Raw genomic sequence first — 18317 nt, 5'->3', positions numbered from 1 at the left:
GACAAATGAGTCTGTTCTAGATAACTACCACAGATAAAGTAGTTTAACTGCAGCACACATTAGCCCAAAAGCGGCTGGGGAGGATGAAAGGGCGAACTATTTGGGGAAATGACTGGCTCCCTCTCCACCTCACCCCCGCCCTAGTCACGGATGAAATCGGTTTACCGAACCATAGAAACCTGATTACGGGCTCACACGTAGGCATTTGCATATGTAAATGCATGTGTGCAAATGAATTCTTCTCCGTGATCTTCTTTTTCAATTAAATCATGGGATAATAAATGCGAGACGCCTGCCTGAAATATACTGCAACTACAGTAGTAACACATGTCCCATTATAAGGACGTGGGCATCGATGGAGCCCGATTCGTTATCAGCATGGTTTCCCCAAAAGCAACACAGATCCTCCGATTAAAATATTCCTCAAACATGTTTCTGTATTCACAAGCTGCAATGGGGAGCTCACTAACATCATATTTCTCGGGCTGCTTTTACAGGCGGAATTGATCCATTCGGGGGGAAAAAGAAACCAAGCCCCTTAATTTCAAATATTGTGGGGAGTTTGTCAGAGAGCGGAGCTGGGCTTGAAGAAGCAGCTCACTAGTGGTTTCTGGTGGTTGCTGTAACGAGCTAGAATTGAGGTAGATTTTGGTGGAGGGGAAAAAAAAGCACAGGAAAAGACAGAATCCAGAGTAGCAGAGACTTTGTGCCCCCGTTGGAGAGATGGTTGAGTCCTCGTCAAGGTTGCTGTGGTATCCCAGAAACACCATTCACTCCGAGCTGTGACCGCGCACCAACAACAGCAACAACTCCACTGCGCCGGGCTGAGGAGCAGGAATTAGGAGCTCGCGAATAATATGAAAGGGATCCGCAAAGGGGAAAGCCGAGCAAAGGAATCCAAACCCCGGGAGCCTGGCACCAGAAGATGCGCTAAATGTGGCCGCCTGGACTTCATCCTGATGAAGAAAATGGGGATTAAAAGTGGATTTACGTTTTGGAATCTCGTCTTTTTATTGACGGTGTCTTGTGTGAAAGGTAGGTCTGCTTTCGGGGGTCCCCCCTGTTTTGTATGTTGGTGAGCTGACTTGTCGCCGGAAAAAGGCTGGTAGCTTACTTTGCAATTTGCACCGATAAAATAATGATAATAATACTGAAGAAGGAGTTGATTCACAGCTCTCCCCCCCCCCATAGGAAATGCATTTTGCTTGCCAGATTTGGCGTTCAATGCAGTGATTGAGCTTGTGCTCAATAAATATTCTTGCAGTATGCTCAAACGAATACGTGAGTTGGTTCGTATAGCCTCTAACTAGTGGATATCCAGGCAGAATTCCTCTGCAAGACTTTACTTGGTGGTGAGGATTACCTTGATTTCTACTGAAACCAGTGGGGTTTGATGCCTGGGCTAGAATATTTATATTAAAGACACTCGTGCAAATGCTTTTTAACCCTTTCAGGGCGCAAAGTTACTGACATACCAGGAATGTGCTGTTAAATGCATTAGGGCACAGGGGTCTTCCAAGCATCCCCCTACAAACACAAATGTCTGAGTGCATATGTGAATTATTACTACGTGGGCTCTTGTGCATTGATAAATGGTAGGGGAGCTTCCCTGGGTCCTGTGGTAGAGGACTGGCTTAAAATGAGGCTTTAAAAGGGTCTGAGACGCCACGAAGTGTAAGGATCCACCTTTGGGGAATGAATGAAGGTAGGAGGAAAGTCATTAGCTGACGACCAAAAAGAAAATCCCCAGCAAGTCTCGGCGTTCAGACAGGTAGAGTGAGTGTCACATGCACAGACAAGGGGAGGGGGTGGGTGGGATGTAAAATGTATTCCTAAGCAGGAAAGCAAGGGACAGTCGGAATCATTGGAAGCAAAGCTGTCCTCGGGGAGAAAATAGATCCCCAGTTCTGTTCCACAACTTCTCCTGCACCCGGCCGCCCATTAATTGCTGCAAAGAATACTCAGGAGATGTTTATGACTCATGCCATCGTTTTTGAAAAATCACCTCCCCATACTCATGGCAGCCCGAATAGATGCGATGGATGTCGCTTTCAGTGAAGCTAGTTCCAAATCTCGGGTGTCTTGTGTGTCGGGGGTGGGTGGGGGTGGAGGGTGGGGGGTGGGGGGTGTTTTGGCCCAGGCGCACCACGGCTGTCAACACAAACTGGACGCTTCTTCCTTTGTAAAGGAGTGCCTCTCTGAACCGCAATCGGGCCGTGTCTCTATGAAACAGTTTATTGTCCAGCTTGCAGCTGGCTGTCCCCCCACAGAAGGCAGTCCATTTGCATTCAGTGGAAATGATAATTCATGTTTTGGGTGGAGGGAGCTGGAGGGGTTACCTCTCCTTCTATTAGGAGCAACCGCGGGTGGCATGTCTCGAATTTTAATTTACATCCCTAAATGCCAGGAAGTCGCCTCCGGTGTCTGTGGCAGCAACTGTCTTGTAATCCCAACCTGCTCCTTAAAGCTTGATTTCTCCCCCCCTTTCCTGGAGCCTCCAGCGTAGCTCTAAGGCAAAACGCTTGTCCTCAGCGGCGTAACTACACTGCCTAGTGCACAAAACGTGTCTCGGGTTGCTTTTACAATGGGTTCGTTTCCGTCGCCGGCTCGACGTGCGAGGAGCCTCACGTTTATGCTTAGTTCGTCTGCCACAGGGAGTCGGTGGTTCATGGATGGCCCTGGGGCTGACTGCTAGACGCGCGCTCCGCGTGGGGGAGGCGCAGGGAGGCAGCAGCAGGTCCAGGCACGAAAAAATGTTGGGGTGGCTCTTGCGAGAGGATGACCAGGGGTTAAGTGCGAGTTTTCATGTGATACCTGTTGAGCGAAAACACATTCGAGGGGCAGATGGGGGGAGGGAGTCTCCGAAGCTTGGCGAGCACGCCAGCCTGACAAACACCGAACCGCGCAGCCTGCAATTACCGCCCGGCTGCCCGCACCTACCGTATTTTCCGAATAAGACGCGCCACTGAAAGGAAGGGCGCGTTAATTTGGTTTAAATGGCACTGGAAACAGGACCCTTCTCCTCTCCTCACAGCTCCTGGACTTTGGACTGAGATCACTGGTCTCCACTGAGTATATTCCAGTTTGAGGGGCATTTGAGAAGGAGTGTGTCACACTCTGCTTTGGTCCCATTCAAAACCAATTTTTTTTCCTTTTTTTTTGGAACTTAGATAACATTTAATGGCAATAAGATTCTTCTTTGTCACTTACCTGCCACTCGGAAGATTTCCCCTGTATTTTACAACTTGGAACGCTGTCCTCAAATTCTGAGAAACAAACTTACATGGGCTGTATGCTTTAGACCTGTTCCCTAGCGGCGGCGGTGCCTATCTTAACAGTTGCTTATCCTCCCCTTTCCCCTCTTCTTATTTTATTCTAATTTCACTTCAGTGAAAGGCTTTCCTCAAGGCTTTCCTAAAACCGTGATTCCTGAAATTGCTTAAATGGTGTTCTCCCCAACGTCTATGCCCCAGTTTGTTTTCCACGCTGTTTCTTCTGGACGCTCAGGCCCACGGGAAAGCTCAGAACGGGGAGGCGTTTTAAGGGCTTTGCAGGTCCTATTCCAGGATAGCAGGAGTGTTCAGGAAGTCCGAGGTGCGCGGTTTTCCACGCGAAAAGCTCATGCCACAAGAATTCCACCTTCTGCCCATACTTTTCATCACTTCGTATCTCACCTCTGCCTGCAAACAGCGACAAAGAGGCTCAGTGGGAGGAAACGCCTCAGAGCAGAAGACAAAGTGGCCTTCAGTGGTAGGCCTGAACCGCTCCTATGGGGTTGAAATGACAGCCAGCCTTATCTGGCCATTTTATCTCCACTGTCAGGATCTCAAATAAAAGGTGGCCGACGGAGGACACTAAATTGGGGTGGGGAGCTGCTTAGACCCGATGCATGCCTATTTTAGGCTGTAACACACACGCGCACATGCTCGCGCGCAGTCAGGCAGAGGTTTCCGAAATGCAGCCTGCAGCTGCAGCTGCAGCGTGTCTGTTGAGGTTTCACTCAGATAGAAACTGTGAATCTCCTAGTCGTGCTGAAACGTCCCGCCCACGTAAGCAGACACTCGGGGCCACTTTCCCACGCTCCGTCTCGGGGGATCACGCAACGCTAGCAAAAGGTACCACGCAAAGGTGCAGGAACCGTACGAAGGTACCGGAAGGCACTGACCTCGGACGACAGGTGGGCTCCAGCCAGTGCGCTGCGTTCCACGCCCTGCGTCAGGGCGTACTTCCAGGGCCTCTGGCAGGCCCCGGACTTCGAGAAGGATCCACGTTTCTGCGTGCTCTGGGATTCCAAGGAGATATTACTCCCGTCACAGAGCTCCTTCTGGAAGAACGGGTTTCACACCCTCTTCAGCGAACTCAGAAGTACCTTTCACGGAAGCCAGGGTGGCTGAGCCCCGAGGGAAGTCTCAGACCCTTGCGTCTCTTCGGGGACTGATAGCCTCGATACCCTCACTCCTCACCCTCAAGGCAATAGTGAGACCAGGCAGAAAATGTCCTGTCTTGAGGGGGCTTTTCAAAAGGGGGTGGAGTGAGTTAAAGACCTCACCGAACAATAATAACAGCAAACAACCACCCCACCCCTCCATCGCAGCCATCAAAACCCTTCCCTTTAGTTTCGCACGTTTGAGTCATGTGCTGGGAGGTAATATTTTGTGTTCGAGTTAGGGGTCCTGCTGCTGCAGTTTGACCGGGTATCCTTCAGTCTTGTTCTTTGGGAATACTTAATTTCTTCTAGAAGGGCAGACTCCATGAAATTTCAAAGAACCATCACAGGTTGAAACTGAGCGCCTCACTTGGCCTTGGTGCGAGCGTGTGTATTGTTGGGAGGAGGAGATCCACCTGGATTGACACCAACGGGCCTTCGGGAAGCCTCGGGAGCGTGTGGGCGCGTGGGTGTGGGTGTCCGAGGCGGAAATGCGTGGCAGGTAACAGTGCGTTTATATTCCCCGAACTCTAGATGGTGGTGCTCTGGACACCGCTGTCGCGCTCTCCGGTGGGGGCACCGAGAAAACTCCCTTTCCCCAAGCTGACCGCATCGCTCCCCTCACTCAAATTCTCCAGTGACAGGCGCCTAGGGAGTTCGAAAAACTCACTCGAGAGCAAGTAAACGGCCTGCTGCCCTTTTAGGATCCCTTCATCCCCACCCCAGCTCTCTGGCTGGGGGGCAAAGGGAAACAGGAGATAGTCCTGTTCAGGGTTCAGGAGGCACAAGGGTTTAGTTGGAACCTAGGGGAAAAGGCAGAAATGAAACAGCATGGGGTCATCCAAGTCACCGTGTGGTCCTCTCCCAGCGCCGCTGGAATGGCCAGCTGAGGGCTAAAAGCTGGAGGCGCAAGGGGGTTGCAGCACATTGCAGAATAACAATGAAGCAGGACGACTGAAGAAAGATGGGCTCAGGCATCAGGCGAATTCCCTTCCCCATGAACACGTCGCCTTTGGGGAGGCTCTACACCACCTACTTGCTAAGCCAACCCAATTTGCCGCCCAGAAAAGGGTTGAGCAGCTCCCAGAATTATGAGCTTAACTTCTCCTGGACAGTTACCTCCTAGAGATTGTTCTGAAAGGTCATTTTGCAGCACCGTGTTTTCCGGAATCTTCCGGTGTTGGGGGTCTGGCGAGGGGCTGAGGGGAAGGCTGCATCAAGCCAGTGTAAGAAATGTGTGTGAGCAGAAATAATTCAGGAGCAGGTTTCAGCCCCTTGCAAACTTAATGCCAGCTCCTTTGAGATCCTTCAAGGAATTAAGGCATGGAATTACTCAATAAAGTACTCTAGGAGCATAGACTTAGTTGCAGGAGTTGTTCTTACTCTTCATGATATTAATTAGCCTTACTATTTGTGGGACAGTGGAATAGAATCTGGGGTATACATGTCTTTTCCTTGAACACACAGTTTAGTATCTAAGGAAACATGAAATAATAAAGCAACAGCAAATGGCATCTATACATGATTCTAAATGTAGTAAAACTCAATCACAAGTGGGATATAGAAGAGATAGAGCAATTACTAATGTCTTTGTACTCATGTGGGAACCTTCCAATGCAAGGTATTTGCCTAAGATCTCAAATACAAATACCTGAAAGATACTGAACTGAACTTTAGTGGTCTCCGACTTATTTCTTGTGTGCCAAAAAATGACTTCCTTCTACTTAATATCAGGGTCTCCAGAAATGGCTTCAATGTTTTGTCCGCTTTGAAAAATTACTGGAAGGCACCCAACAAGGTGTCTACTAAGGAACCTGTTACTTTAGGCAACATGACTGTTTGAGAAAATATGCCATTTTGTACTTTAAAGTCCAGTGTTTGAAAGATTAGAAGTAAAACGATTGTAAAAGAAATTAGAAAAAATGTGTAGGATTAAGAAAATGTGTGAGATACAAATAAAACTTGAGGCCATTTTGTCTATAGATCCATTTAAAAATAGCTTCCCTTTGTACCTCTTTCTTCTCTTACCTTTACTCATAGGACAGTGTAGTTTATGGAGACAGTGGCAGTTCTGATTTGAATTCTGGATGGGGTCTATTAAGGATGTTAGGACAGACACGACTGTTACCAAATTCATCTTTTCTCCTAGAGTGAGCAGGTGGGTGATGCATGTTATTTTCCAAAGAGATCAATTTTCATGTCTACAAGATTTTCTCAGAACTGGGCCTCTTATAAGGCTCTCATTCTCATCAGGAATATCACTTCTACAAATGTCACTGAGAAAAATCAATTTGTTGAATACCTTCCAGTATTCAGGGGTCTCACGGCTGATGGTCATCCTTTGGTCTCTCAAACTTCCAATCTTGTAGCCATCAAATGTATTTCATGCCATCAAGTCCTTCGCTAAGCTATTGCTTGGTGCTGGTTGAAGCTTCCAAGGAGTAATATTTTCTATATAATCATGGCCTATTGACAACAACCCTATCTGAAATCTCCTCTAAAAAAAGTCTAAAACATTAGAGTCATACAGCTTATAGTTGAATTATATCAGTGGTAATCACGTGGTATTAGATATCACAATGTTATTCTATCAGTTTTTAAATACTTGCACTGCAGTGATTTTCAAAGTGTTCCTGAACAAATAACATCAGCATCCTCTGAAAACTTGTTAGGAATATGAATTCTCAGGTGCCCACCCTAGGCCCTGAGACAGATACCCTGGTAGGTGGGCACAGACATTAGTGTTTTTAATAAGTCATCCAGATAATTCTGATGTGCTCTATGGTTTGAGACCCACTACAATAAAGAGCAAGAGTTCTCGAGCTATGAGACCTAAAGTCAAATAATAATTTTGCCAAGCAGTTATGTTTGCACTAGCAACTCAACTTTCCTAAACTCAGTTCATTAATCTACACACACACACACAAAGGAGTTTGTACCATATCAGCAGGTCTATACAGAAAGGGATATTATATATCTAACATATATGGTATCTGACACCGGTAGCTATCATTAGTATTATTCAAATGCACATTCATGTGCAAAGCCAGTGTGAATTCCCTCATACTTCAACCCTAACTTGTAGCCCTAACTTGTACATAGCAGTAAATAAAAAAAAATGTGGCATCTTCTTACTAGCTATTATTTCACTTTGGCCATATTCCCAGTCTATTATACATTGGAGAAATACTTTGAAACTTCTGCTTATCATACTTAATACAGTTACTTCAGGACCTAGCAGCATGTAACAGGGGCAGACCCATAGCTTAAAAAAGTTACCCCTGTTCCTGGGCTCATTCCATTCCCTACATAGGAACTTTAATTTAATATCAATTGATTCATAATACCTACTGAACTTGATGATTCATCTTGTCACAAATTGTGATATTTTACAGGGCTGGGCAAGTTCTTAAATATAACTAGTTAACTGCTTTTATTTTATTCAGGAAATGCACATGCCTAAAAAGGGTAAGTGATTTTTACTAGGTAAGAAAGTTCATTAGCTCTAGAACTGAGACAAGATCATCTGGCATTCAAGTTCATGTTCAACTCTCTTTCTACTATATCTTCTCAGTTTTAACAGAGTTTGCTTAGATGACATCAATGGAGACGATCACAAAGGTCAATATTTATGTACCATGTATCAATCAGTACCATATAAAAATATTAGTGATTATATAATATATATACATATAATACATATGTTTTGTTATAATTTTTAAAAATTGTTAACCACTTGTTTTGCAGGCGAAAAAACGAAACAATTTTTGAATGAAAATATTTTCTGAGGCTGATATAATATGTACTTCAGAGAAATAACTAGTCATATCTTCAATAAAATCTATACAAGTCTTACAAGTCTATAAAAATAAAATCAGTGTATTGAGTGTTTTTTTATGTCTCATAAAGAACTTTAAGCAATAGTATTTAAAATTAAATTCTTATTTATTTCTTATAATCTAGACACAACTTCTTATTTATAAGCTTTTCAATCTAGAAAATCTGTTCTGAATTTATTCTCATGTTTTAATTATGTTTAAGCCATATTAACATAAAATTTATGCAGTCCCTGTCATCTGCACTTACATCACAGATTTCTCTCAGGTGATCTATTTAAGAAAATGGTGTAGTTCAAAACAGTACCATATAAATAATAGTACACTTGAGAAATATTAATAGTATAAGAACAATTGATAATGTTAGAGATTATCTTCAATTTCAGTGATATATGAAATATTTAAACTCTTTCTAAGATATGAGTAAATTTTCCAAAATAATGAATACTACTAAATTTGAGGTGTTTAAATGTTCAGAAAGTGACTGAAATATATAAAAAGTAATGAGTGATTGTCTTAAAAACCAAGTTTTGAATGTTCAAAGTTATAACTTCCTTTGTGTTACGTTAGCAGATTTTAAAGGAGTATTTATGATTATATAGTTTTAATGATAAAGTTTGTTTTTTTTTTTAACGATGACATGTTTTAAAATACGGTTGGATACCACTTTGAAAGGAAATTTATAAATGGAAAAATTCTGCAGAAATGGATTTAATAAATCTCAAAAATCTAGGACTATGCTATACTTTTCTACTAAACTAAGTCCATCAGATTGACTCCATAATGCTGAGAGGTGCTTCCTATAGAGACAGGACATAAGACACTGTTATGTTTGGGGAAATATTACCAAGATAGCATTCTTTGTTTTATCTCTTTTTTTTAATGTAGAAATCTCTGTTAAAGTATATTGTTTACATTTTAAACAGTGGTTCTCTACCTCATTTTCCTGCTTTGAATTCTAAAAAGCATCTTGCTAGATGGCTGTTATCTCCTATGTACAGATTATTATCTCCATCTACAAATTATCCACATTTCCTGAAGCCAGAGATGTACAATGACTTTCCATGAGCATAAGGTTAGCTAGTTGTTGAGTGAAATCTGAAATGAGAAGGCATTCAGAAACTCATCAACGTATTAAAAGTTGAAACTATATGTGACTAGCTTACTAATTAAACTTCATTCTTAGGAAAAACCTGAGACCTTGAGAATTTAATTTAAAAGAAAGGCTAAAATTAATATTCAGTATATACATACATACTAGGTATGTAAACCTATATAATCTCACAGTTACGTAATACATACATTCTGTATTAAAATCTTCAACATTTTTTCCTTAAGTTGCCTAAAATTATTCTTTTAATGATCCTGTATGACAGATGTGAAAGATACTTTTAGTTTTATAAGCAATAGTAAGTGAAGTAAATGCACAATAATACACAAGTATGTCACTATAAGATAGATATAAAACTATTTGGTGCATTAAACACACACACACACACACACACACACACACACACACACACACAGAACCAAAATTTATAATCCTTGGATCCTAACCCAATACTCTTGAGTAAAACATAAAATTTATGAATGTAGATGATTTTATGAACTTCACAAATAATATTTGGATGTAAAATTGTTTACGAATTGTATTGTAAACCATGGCAAATAAATTTGTTCCATTTGGTACCTTAATCTTCCATTCAGTTCTATAGAATTTTAATGATGTGAAAGTTCTTGTATCTAGTCTAGTGTCTAATAGTCAGGGAATGTACATCAGATTTATTTGTCAGGGTAAAGGAATACACTTTAAAAAATCATATCTAAGCTCTATCCACATAGTCTACTTCATTCCATCATTACATCCTAACTAAATGTACGAGCATAGCTACATAAAGAAGAGACAGGTCAGAGCAATGAAGTGACTTGCCAAGATTTAGAGTGTATAAAACAGTCTTTAAATTCCCTATCAGGGGCGGTTCAGGCGGTTAAGCACCCACCTCATGATATCAGCTCAGGTTGTGATCTCCAGATGGTGAAATTGAGCCAGGCTTCAGGCTCTACGCTGACTGCGTGGAGCCTGCTTGGGATATTCTCTCTCTCTCTCTCTCTCTCTCTCTCTCTCTCTCTCTGCCCCTCCCTAATTGCACATGCTCATGTGGTCTCTCTCTCTCTTTCTCTAAATGAATGAATGAATGAATGAATAAATAAATAAATAAATTCCCTGTCCAGTACATGTTTCTCTTCACATAATCCTAATTGGTTTATGGGAATAAATATCCCTGAGAGGAAAGACCACTCTCTAACTGAAATCATGACCAGATCTAAGCAGTACTTCCTGAAGTAATCATGTAGAGAGACACAGAGACCTAAATGAAATAATATTGGTGAGAAACAGCATTCCATTTAAAGATTAACGTAGAAATTAAATAGGGGCACTGAAATATACACCATCATCTACAAAAGAAAAAAATACACCTATGTATGTAGTAAACTATACTCAAGTACTCAAAATTAATGTTACCTTTTTTTGTGAAGGTGATAAAATTTATTTTTATATGTAACAAAAATACTTTTGCCCTTTGTGAACTTTGACTCTTCCAATATAAACTAGCCTTTTTCTTACTTGCATTATTAAAATTTTCTTTGTGGATATACTTTTAGAGACCTCATTTTAAACCATGTTTTTACTTTTAAAGCTCAGGTATCTTAAAAATACCTTCATATGGATTATTCATAGAGTAAGCTTATTACATTGGATACCTTTTAATGGAACATCCTTATTTAAAATAATTTTGTATCTTACAACAGCTAGATGTAGATTTCTCCAAAGTTGGCAAAAGTCAGGGATAAAAGTACACCTAAAATGCGTCTCCTACTCTCTTGCCTAAAATTATGCATTGTCAAATTTTATTTAATGTTGGAAATTGACTATCAACCAATTTCTCCATTTTAAAATTGATTATATTATAATAATTCACTTCAGCTTATTGAAATTTTAAGTTACAAACTGACATATTTTTTTTCTTGATCCTGGTGATGGGAAGGGGAAACTGATAATTAAAATTCCTTTTCCTGGGCTTGTTCACATTCCCATTAGCCACTTGTTTCTCTTTCACAGTTACTTAATAAAATTATCAGCTCTGTTTTATTGTTTTATATTATTCTAATTTCTCAAATATTAGCTTTCTAGAGGGACATATCTTTTACTTTTTGTTTGCTTATTTACACTATGAGTACTGTCTGATTTCAAAGAAACCTGTAGAAAAAAAACGTTAATTTCATTTCCTCTTGCAATACCATAATGGGCACCTGAGATCTACCAACCAGTCAATAATTTAAATATATTGTTTTAAGTTGTATTTTATCATGAGTGTGTTAATATAGAGAAGTGAATATGAATCTAGGCTGTTGTTATTCTACTAAAACATAGTAAGATACTGTTAAAAGACTTCAGGTAATTTGTAAGTTTTAGAAATGACTTTAGTTTTAATATACAAAGTAGATTTCCATATATAGGAATGACTCTTTCGAATTTGTTATTGGAGGTGTAATTTGAATTTTCCCCCAAGTGTTTGTAATGTATTTATGCTGATCTAACTGCATGTTCTAATATTGAACTCTGTGTTGCTAAAAGCTGCATTTGCAAGATAACGGATCAAAGTTAGGAGACGAGGCAGAATAAATACAATTAAATCTCTTGGAGATGAAACGTGCTACCTTGGATTTATTGGCTCCGTGCTCCAACTGACTGAACTATATAGTCTAGACAAAATATTTACTCAGCGTTCACATATATGGAGAAACTCCGAGTTAAGGTTTTTTGGCTGATGTCTAAATCAAAACAGCTGAACTGATTCAAATGTTTTGTGTAAACAAATTTGCATCCATGCTGCTAATTTGTGTGCCAACTTACAGCTTCATAGTTTCTAAGATGATGGAGATGATAAACCCTCTTAAATAAAGTTTGCAACAGAAATGTTGACAGGCCTATGGTTGCCTGTATTGAGTTCATGTCCAATGGTTTCTTCATGGCCTTCAAAGAAAAATTTTCATCTATAAATCCAACTAATACTTGATTGCTCTTTTATCTGTTATATCTTTCCAGAGGAGGTCAAGGAGAAACTCTTAAAATCAATTTTCTAGCAACGTTCCAGGAAATCTTTAATACCTATGTTAGTTTGGCAGTGTTCATTAATATATTAATAGATGAAAATCAGAAGTGACATTTTGAACTTAATTTTTAAATATTGCCAATATGCAAGTCCTTAGAAATTAACCATTTTTCAATATGTTGAAGATTACTACTTATTTTACCTGTTCTTGCATAGATTATTGAAATCTCCCTATTTTAGAAAAACTATATTATAATTATGTAATTCCTTCAAAAGCAAAATTCTCAGAGGCCTCGAAAGCCATTGGAAGATGTTAGACATATTAGGTTATATCTTGTGCTGTTTCACGTAAATATTACCCGAAATGTTTGCATCATTTTCTTTGGTCTAAAGTTCAATTTGGTTTAGTAAGCCTTTTGTTAGAACAGTATTATTTTGAATTAAATACTCTAGCCTTGACACAGTTTAATTTAGGAGTTGTGAAAGAGACTGAGGTCAGTAGATTTCATATTCACAGAAATAATCAGTAGTGCATTTATCAGTTCCGGGACTCAGTAATACATTCCTTCACTGATCGATCATTTATTGAGGGCCAATATGTGTCAATATGTTTAGGATACAGAGATGAAGATCCAGTCACTACCCTAAAACAAGACACACTTTATGTTGAAGTAGGTTTCCTGTGAACATAATAGCAAAACAATCTAGTTATTGTAAGATTGTTTAGCTCTTCAATGGGATTCTCTTATCATAAAATATCAATATAGTTCATACCACCTTTATTTATTTATCCTACATATTAAATCTTTACCCTACCACAGGTATTAACATCCTACACACACTGAAACTTCCCAATGGAAACTTCCCTATCTGTGATCTAATCTAATGTAATTTTGCCTTGTAAATTTCAATTTAAAATGTTTATTGACTCCTATCTGTTCACCAACTGATATTAACTAGTTTATCCAGTATCAATGAAGATCTCACGTTTTTTTCTATAACAGTATTTGTAGAGAGATTTTGTGATCAGCAAATTGTTCTTACCCATTTTTTCCCTGTTAGTTCCTGCCTCAGAACTCCTCACTGGCTTGTTAAATCTTTCAAATTAAAAAAAAAAATCTGTTTTATTTATTTTTGAGACAGAGAGAGAGGGAGAGAGAGCGAACGAGTGGGGGAGGGGCAGAGAGAGAAGGAGACACAGAATCTAAAGCAGGCTCCAGGCTCCAGGCTCTGAACTGTCAGCACAGAGGCCAATGTGGGGCTTGAACTCAAGAACCATGAGATCATGACCTAAGCTGAAGTCGGACACTTAAAGGACTGAGGACTGAGCCACCCAGGTGCCTCGATGCTTTTCAAATCTAAATTCAAATCTCTGCCCCCTCATTTAGTGATGCACAAAAATAAGCCTTGAGCCAAGGTCAACACATGCAAAGGGAAAAACAAATAATTACATATAAATATAACAGATTCTATCATAGTTTTCTATTTCTTATTTTTTGTCTTTATTGGAGACCTATGTAAGTAGATTGTTTTTTGCATTGCTTTGTTTTTCATTTGTGATTTAAATAGCAATAGAAGGATGTATTGATAGTTTAGTAAGAAATACTGGCATTGGAAAATACCAATTTTGCTACATAGGAGTTAAGTAGAATGATCTGTCTTTACAAGGTTAGAACATTCTCTAAATTTGATCTTGTATTTTACATTTTCCTCACCACCCCCCCGAATTCAAACTTTGATGAGTCATATTATTTTAACGTTTGCACAAACATTGTGCTTCATGATTCGTGATTGTGATCTCCCTCTCCATTTTCACATTCCAGAAACCTCACTTTTTTTGTGATCTAATGAAGATTTAATGTGTATGAAACCAGATTTCATGTTTATTAATACAACACATATAAAGGGTTTTTTCTATTTCTATGCTTCAAAATGTTGACTATTAATGAAAGATCAAAACCAAGCATTTCCATTAAGTATGCAAATTGCTATCTACTGTGCTTGCTTAGATTACTTCAGCGAAAAAAGTAAATCTAGAAGCTTGAGATAAAACAGCTTTGGGTACCGTGAATTCTTTTATTTAACTTGGTACAACTAAAAGAGGGAATAATGTGAACCCCATTGAATTTCTAACACTCTCCACAATACATAGCATTAGCTTCATTTATTAAGATCCCATACTAATGCATGGGAGTTAATTTGCAGGATATGCTGATCCGGTTCCACCAACACCTCAAAACCCACATCTAAGCTCCTTCCTTTCTTTGATATAACAAAGAAGAAAGCCGTCCTTTTAGATTTCACAAAGCTTTATTATACAAAGGACCCTGCACTGCCTTTCTATTCATTTTGTTTTTCCTTCTTAAGTTCCAACTCTTTTTCTTTCAAAGTATTAATGATAATTTACATATAACAACTGTGTCATAACATGGACTGTTTGTTCAAGATGCAAGGGGGAGGTTTTCATGCTGGCTTGTTTATTGTCAGTACACAAGAAAATCTGAGAAGCCACCTATAAGATATATACCAAGCCTTCATGATAACTATGAAAATGGCTACAGTTAGTTGAGATCAGAGTTTGAAACAAGTATCTGCTAATTCAGCTAGTACTGAGAAGGGTGTTTGGTTCAAAGATACAACCATTGCACACACTTCAAGTATTCTCTAAACCCCAAATTAAACACAATGAACAAAATTGTGTTAATAGTGTGGATAAACGCAGGGTAAAATAAGAAGTATGTGCATTTTTAGTAATTGTATCTTTAAGCAAAAATATTCACAATTTATGAATTCTTCTGTACTTCGTTTCAATTTTTATAATAGTCCATTTTACATGTGAAAACACTTCCCTCTGTAAGGTAAGTCATTAGGTGTTTCTATTTTTTTAAGTAAAGTTTGTAGTCTTTTTTTTTTAAGTTTATTTATTTTGAGAGAGAGTGGTGGGGAGGGGCAGAGAGAGAGGAATAGTGAGAGTCCCAAGCAGGCTTCAAGCTCTGAGCTGTCAGCACAGAGCCCAACGTGGGGCTCAAACTCATGAACCGCGAGATCATGACCTGAGCCGAGATCAAGAGTTGGATGCTTAACCGACAGAGCCACCCAGGTGTTCCAAGGTGTTTCTATTTTATCTGATTCTTCACTTCCTTTCTCATCTTCATGGCAGGAAAAGAAACTGAAGTTCCTGGTCCACTACTGTAGACTGTGAGTGCCTCTCATTAAAGCATCTCTATTTGGAGTGTTTGATAGACTTAGCTCCTTTTTAAATTTGAGGAAACAATTTAGGAAGAGGAAATTAGCTCACTTGTGGAGAAAAATCGGGTCCAAACCCTGACCGCTCAACTCCAAACCTTGCCTGCTCTTTTCATCACACCAAACAGGATTTCATCAACTTTGAGGATAAGAAAAAATTCTGAGATTGAGATGAATTCTGAATTCTTTCACATGGATAAGGTTATTTCTTTTCTGGAGTGACTACTTCTGAACATAGAACAATTTATTTTACATGCTTCAAGATGAAGGGAAGGCAACAGAAACAGGAGAAGTCAGGGGTAACAATTTAGAAAGGTCAGGCTGGTTATGTTGCCGGAGGGACAGTGCTCATGTTAGCATTTGGACATGCTTTGTTGAATCCTTTATTAAGTTACAGTTTGTTGTTAGAATGGAAAAAATATGTATTGTGGAAAAAACTTAGGTGTTATGATACCATAGTTAGGTATTGTATTTAATGTTCCTCGATAATTGGGGTTTTTTGTTTTGTTTTGTTTTTGCTTTTCTTTTTACAAATTAAAATAGAAGGGAACCTTAACTGTAATGTGTGTTTAAGGTCTGATTTCACATTTACTTTTATTCTTTATATTCAGTAATTCAGACCTCATGGAAAACTTTGTGAATTTATTTATTAAAATGTAAAAGAAATAAATCATGTTTCTTTAAATCATGACACATTGTATTAAAAAGAATACTTCAAAAAATCTTAAATTACCTACCACAGAATCTCCATATCTAACTTAGTTCCTTATAAACAGAGTAGCACTCAATAAACATTTGGGGACTTGAATTGGATTATAGTTAATTGAATTCATTAATTTAGTTTAGGTCCAATCTGTACTCAGAAAAATCAATCTATATTGCCCAAATCTTTCAGCTGTTATATACTTCACGTTTCTCACTCTGTTAATGGTGGCTACAGATACCTAGGAAATAACATAATTTATTAAAAAAAAAAGTATAGCTATTCAGTATGTAAAAGTATGAGTCACCTTTGCTACTTTTACTTTTGAATATATAATTGTTTCTTTTACTTGAACAATGTGCATTAAAGTTCCTAACCTCAAAATATCAGTATCACTCTCTCCATTATCATTACGGTAAGAATACAAGAAATGTACTGAGCCCTGATAAATTACCCTTGCTATCAGAAAGAACTGTTCATTATGAGGTACTTTCAGAACATATTTTCAAGTAATGCTCAATATATTGGGGAGTAAATGAAGTTTGGAAACACTTATTATAATTCTCAGTCTCTAATTTGATAGAATAGAAGGTGGATTCTAATCCCAGCTACATGCTTACTGGTCAGGTGACTTTTGGTGCTATGTTTCCTTTAGGCTCAATTTCTTTATCTCTTACATTCTCTGTAAACTTCATATAATCTTGACACCAAATTGATCAGTATGAGTAAACACTCTATGAAGTATACATTGTTACATATAATGGCTATTGCAACAACAATGACTATTGTAGTATTTATTTGAAAGTAAATGGATGACAAGCTTGGATTCTGTGTGTGTGTGTGTCATGTAGAACGGATTTTCATCATTGTCTACTTTTTATTTATTTTAATTTTTTCAATGTTTATTTTTGAGAGAGAGAGAGAGAGAGAGAGAGAGAGAGAGAGCGCACAAGCAGGGGAGGGACAGAGAGAGAGGGAGACACAGAAACAAAAACAGGCTCCAGGCTCTGAGGTGTCAGCACAGAGCCCAATGCAGGGATTGAACTCACAAACTGTGAGATCATAACCTGAGCTGAAGTCAGACGCTTAACCAACTGAGCCATCCATGTACCCCAGTTTAGTCTACTTTTTAAAAAGAGAAATTCTATTTTGCCTCCCTGACCAATCCAATATTTGTTAAGATGGCTCCAAGTATCTAGCAGATGCAAGAGCTCTGGTGCTAATGTATTTCTCTACAATTCTCAAAATGGTTGTTCCTGGTCAAATTTTTCAAGAAAGCATACCCCCTATTGGAAAGCTCCAACTATACTAAACAATGAAATTGTAACACAAATTATTGCCATTCTTCTTTGACCACTGATATACTTCACTTCTGCTTGAATTCTTGATACTGTTCTTGAACCAAATCTAAATCTGATAATAAGCTGTTGAGGTTGGCCTAGTATGTAGAGGAAATTGATTCCTATATGATCTTAGAGACGTTTCAGTGGTTCAAAAGTATGAGGAGCATGTGGAGAGGCCAGTGATTCAGAATAAAACAATTCAATCAATTTACACTTAACATTCTAACAGAACTTAATATTCTTTATCCACATAGGTGACCATAGTTTGGCATTTAGGAGGTTTTTTTTTGTTTGTTTTTTGGTAGGCATTTGTATTTTGTTTTCTTATTCTAATATATGCTGTTTCTGGAGTGGATTTTTAATTCTTTTGTTTTAAAGAAAACAAACCTGCTCCCCAGTTTAAAATATATCCCCCTACCTCTTCAACTTATTTATGTTTTTTTAATTTTTTTTAACATTTATTTATTTTTGAGACAGAGAGAGACAGAGCATGAACGGGGGAGGGGCAGAGAGAGAGGGAGACACAGAATCTGAAACAGGCTCCAGGCTCTGAACCGTCAGCACAGAGCCCGACGCGGGGCTCGAACCCACGGACCGTGAGATGGTGACCTGAGCTGAAGTCGGACGCTTAACCGACTGAGCCACCCA

The 18317-nt window shown here is 39.0% G+C and overlaps 1 protein-coding gene across 3 annotated transcripts in view; it reads left to right on the top strand.

Moving 5' to 3' along the window:
- The first annotated feature begins 492 nt into the window (after positions 1-492).
- Positions 493-18317, top strand: part of CSMD3 (CUB and Sushi multiple domains 3) — a 1242212-nt gene continuing 1224387 nt past the window's right edge. For all 3 annotated transcript variants that reach the window (XM_042973241.1, XM_042973240.1, XM_042973239.1), the window contains exon 1: positions 493-1035. In XM_042973241.1, the coding sequence (XP_042829175.1) occupies positions 858-1035 (178 nt within the window). In that variant the 5' untranslated portion in view covers positions 493-857. The remainder of the gene's footprint in view (positions 1036-18317) is intronic.

The sequence above is a fragment of the Panthera tigris genome, chromosome F2 (assembly GCF_018350195.1).
Source record: "Panthera tigris isolate Pti1 chromosome F2, P.tigris_Pti1_mat1.1, whole genome shotgun sequence".
NCBI lineage: Eukaryota > Metazoa > Chordata > Mammalia > Carnivora > Felidae > Panthera > Panthera tigris.
This window is presented reverse-complemented; position numbering and strand designations above follow the sequence as displayed.